Source organism: Saccostrea cucullata, unplaced genomic scaffold (genome assembly GCF_032062105.1).
Source record: "Saccostrea cucullata isolate Sc308-1 unplaced genomic scaffold, CSIRO_AGI_Scuc_v1 ctg10829, whole genome shotgun sequence".
Taxonomy (NCBI): domain Eukaryota; kingdom Metazoa; phylum Mollusca; class Bivalvia; order Ostreida; family Ostreidae; genus Saccostrea; species Saccostrea cuccullata.
This window is the reverse complement of record NW_026932322.1, coordinates 12,004-16,142: the sequence shown is the minus strand read 5'-3', so window position 1 is coordinate 16,142 and position 4,139 is coordinate 12,004. Positions and strand designations below refer to the sequence as shown.

The 4,139-nt window shown below is 34.7% G+C and overlaps 1 protein-coding gene across 1 annotated transcript; it reads left to right on the top strand.

The window, feature by feature from the left end:
* Nucleotides 1-279: 279 nt before the first annotated feature.
* LOC134234839 (uncharacterized) lies at nucleotides 280-3,245 on the top strand. The gene is made up of 2 exons (XM_062716884.1): nucleotides 280-389; nucleotides 648-3,245. The coding sequence occupies exons 1-2, from the start codon at nucleotides 387-389 to the stop codon at nucleotides 1,758-1,760; spliced, it is 1,116 nt and encodes a 371-aa protein (XP_062572868.1). The 5' UTR covers nucleotides 280-386; the 3' UTR covers nucleotides 1,761-3,245.
* The last annotated feature ends 894 nt before the right edge of the window (nucleotides 3,246-4,139 follow it).

The window sequence follows — 4,139 nt, the reverse complement described above, 5'->3', positions numbered from 1 at the left end:
ATCATATTAATGCATCTTTCATTTTTGGGATCTGACAGATCTGCAGTAATTGCATGTAATTTCATTTTCATTTTTGAGAATTAGCTTAATCAGAAAATAAGGTAAGGTACCTAATACTGTACGCTTGATTATAGTATAATAAGGCATTCAATATCATTGAATAAATCAAGGATTATGAATGAGTTTGTGATAATACGTACCACTTCGTGTTGTGTGTAGCATACCTATTAACAATTCAGCACAATGCATGCATAGGCTGTATTAAAGATAAAATTATAAAATAATCACAATGAGGAATCACGGTCAAATATAAGCTCGGATCCCGGAGTCAGTGAGAAATTGCTTCATTAAGAGAAAGGTTCAAATCTATAGGATAGCTTATAACCATGGTAAGACAAATTGTTATATTCCAATTTCCTTTCTTATGTGCTTTTTTATAGTTGCCGATGATTTCTTTTAAATGTATTTTACTTTTTGAAAGATATTATTGTTGGTGTTACCTTAAGATAAAATTATGATAAAAAATAAATTATATCTTCAATGTTAGTTAGACTTCCATGGGAATTGCAAAATTCATTTTCAATTAATAAAACATATGCATCTCATCTAGCTCGTGATATTTAGTGGATCCTTTTATTTATCAACAGGTCAAGGTAAACTTACCTCTGAATCTTTCCACGACGGAGACACCAATAAATGTCACCGGAAACTCTACCTTCCAGAACACCACATCGGGTTGGAGCGCTAGATGGCATGACCGTACCCCTGTCATCCTGTCCGTTTCCACCATCAGTTTAGTGGCTGTATTCTCCAATCTAACCCTGCTCCTAATCATTCTATCCCGGAAAGAGCTCCGCTCGGTTGTCCTGTTTTGGAATGTTGCCGGAATGTGCGTCTGCAATCTAGTTTTCGGTACAATCACTAATGCGCTTGGTGACAGCCGCCATATTTACAATGAGTGGTTGCATGGGGCTGTTCTATGTAAACTATTTTCTGTGTTCAAACTTTCCTCCACTCACATCATGAGCATGATCCAGATCACCATAGTAACAAGCCTCTTTCTGAAGGTTCGGCAGTCACTATCTCCTCCGTCTAACGTCACATCACGAGTTTGGACCGCTATTCCTTACTTTCTGTTTGTGTTACCATGGCTTGTTGAGGTCGCCTTGTTTCCAATGATTATACTTGGAGAAATAAAGAATCTGCCTGATTTTGCGAAGAAATACAGTTCTCTTATGTGCTATCATTTCATGGAGCGAAATTATCGATACGCCGGAGTGTTCTTATTCAGTTTGCTTTTCTTTATTGTTGTCATCCTCAGTATAGCTCTTTTCCTTTACTATCGATTCAAGAAAGCGTCATATGATCGTCTGCTGGCCGATGACGCGGTGCGTCACAATGAAACTCTCCATTCAATGTTGATTGCGACTCTCGGATCCTCGACTGTCTTTAGCCTGTTCTTTGCGCCGTACATACTGAATATGCTGGTCATAATAACTTGCAATCGTTCTTGGTGTCGCCCGAATATAAAATCTTTTGACGCTGTATACGTTTTGGGTTGCGTTTCCTACGCCATTACGCCTATACCTTGGTTTGCCTACGTCGATATAAAGTACGTTTTCACGGAACTCATGAATAAGGTGAAAGGTTGCGTGAGGTCATCCGTGTCCCAGTGTAGGGGGTGTTGTAGAACGAGGCTGGAATCCATCACGGTGGAGTGGTCCCAGAGTCAATCTGACGTCATGAAACGGGGAAAGTAGAGACTCTAAATATAAACCCAAAACTGATTGTATTTCAAATCGTTGTCAAATAAGCAATTGAATGTATCATTAGAAACAGTTTATTTGGAAGTATATTCCTCATCATAATCATAAAAAATGTGACAAATAATTATTGGTATAAACTTTTTGGTCGGATCAATCTATATACATGTATGATAAGAGTTAATTTTGCCACCCTTAAAATCAACATTTTAGAATGATATTCATATATTATGTATAACTGATTTTTATATTGTAGAAGAGATTGCATAAGAAATATTTCCAAAACACTTTTCACATTCATATATGCATTCACAGGCTAAAAATTTAATGATGTTAGAAAGGGTGCTATTTTTTCAAACCAACCAAAATAAGACAAAAAAGGGCGTTATCTTTAAATTTTTCTTAGGGGAATCCAAGAGCGCAGCTTCGAACATTCAAATTTTCAAATTGTCAGTTAGTAGTCTTGAAGATACATCGTTGGTAAAAATATTATGTTCCCCAAACGAAGTTTGGTGACATATTGTTTTTACTTTCTTCTGACTTTTCTTCTTCTTCCTGGGTACTTTTTTGTGCGCGAGTGTTCTCGTAAACTACTCATCCGATCTAGGTAAAACCTTTTTAGGGTTACTACGTATATGTTATGCAGATGTGCGGAACGAAGGTCATTTTGCGCGCACGTGCGTGCATGTGCCCGCACGTGTAACACGTGAAATGACCAATATAATTGAAATAGCCGCATATACAGGTAAGTAAAAAAAAAATTCTCTGGTTGTCCCCTCCCCACTTTCAAAAAGGATGCTACGTGCCTGATTCAAGTCACTTATAATATATTGCGCTTTCACTGCTATTCTTATACTATGTGTGCAATGACGATGAATTCTACTTAAATCAATTTATTTGAGAAAAAAAAGGTTATTTCATAGTTGTTTATCCTCAAATACACCTGTTTGATATTATTCTTTAACATCTAGTTATCAAGCTAAGTGGATTAAGAAATATTTTTGTAATTATTGAAAAAAGGGGAAAGTGTAATTATGTTGAAAACAAATATGAAATTTTCTGATCATGATAAGACACGAAATATGTTAAAAATATATGTAGCACCTTATAATTCAATTCAAGTAAACTCCAAAGAAATCTAGGATTCTCTCTGAGTTTTCTGTTCACCGACTATTATTAGCGTCATCTTTAATTTGTGATTCATAAGTTTGAAATCAATCCCCGACGATTAATTATTGTCGAGGAAAACATTTTTATTTACAATTACAAGGCAAATTAATTAGTTCGAAGCGATAAAATTTTGGTAGTTAAAGTAGGCCGCCAAACCTGCTCAAGTTTTTTCGTACTCGAATAACAGTTTGTGAATCTTGTCGCCTACATGTTATAATTTTGCGTCTCCAAAACACGTCTGCTGGAGACATTATTTCTTATCAAACATAGATAGCCTCATGCATTTATTACATTTACATATGTATCTGCAGAGAAAGTGGGGGAGAGATATCAAAATTGCTTTCAAAAGTTTTCCACTAAAGAAGGATAACTTATCTTGCCTAATTACAAGAGCGATAAAATTGTGAGATTAACATTGTCGTGTATAATTAATCAGCGTCAATTTTTCTCCCCCATTATATGACAGAGAGATAACGTTGAACTTGAATATATGACATCTTTCACAAAATGAAAAAAAAATCGAGTCAGCGTAACAGGATATACGGAGATTTAATATCATTATTATTTTTTTTTTCTTGAACGTGAAATCCCTAATTTATTTAAAGTTGTACTTTATTACTTAGTTTACTATTTTATCTATATTAAATTAAACTATATTATTGTGAAACCATTATAGTAGATGCATGTACATGTATTATGTGTAGACATATGAAACAAAATAGAGAAATGCATTCTTTCTAAAAATAAATCATGTTGAATGCATTTAGTTTTATCAGTGGCAATTACTGAAAATATTTCAAATAGTATAGGATTATTCTTGTATGACAGAGGAGACTTCGAAAAATGCTACTTAACGGTCCAAGATACATAAAGGTATTCATAATTTGCACAAAGTGCGATCTGTTATACCCTTCAGCTTTTCAGGCCTGCTAAAGAAAATAAATGGGCTGTAAGTATGTACATGTACAAATGTGCAGTAGTGACAAATACATGTACAGGATTGAAATAAATTAAAAGACAGTATCTGTTTTTATCATCTTTTTGAATATTAATTTAATCGTGACTGTGTCAGGAAACTTCTGTGTTTCGCTACAATCCTTTTATTTTTCTTTACTACATCTACATGTAATCTGACTCAAAATATTTTGCACCCGGTCCATTATTCATTTATTGGTCATTTGAGTCGCGCCACTTTCGTTCGCCATT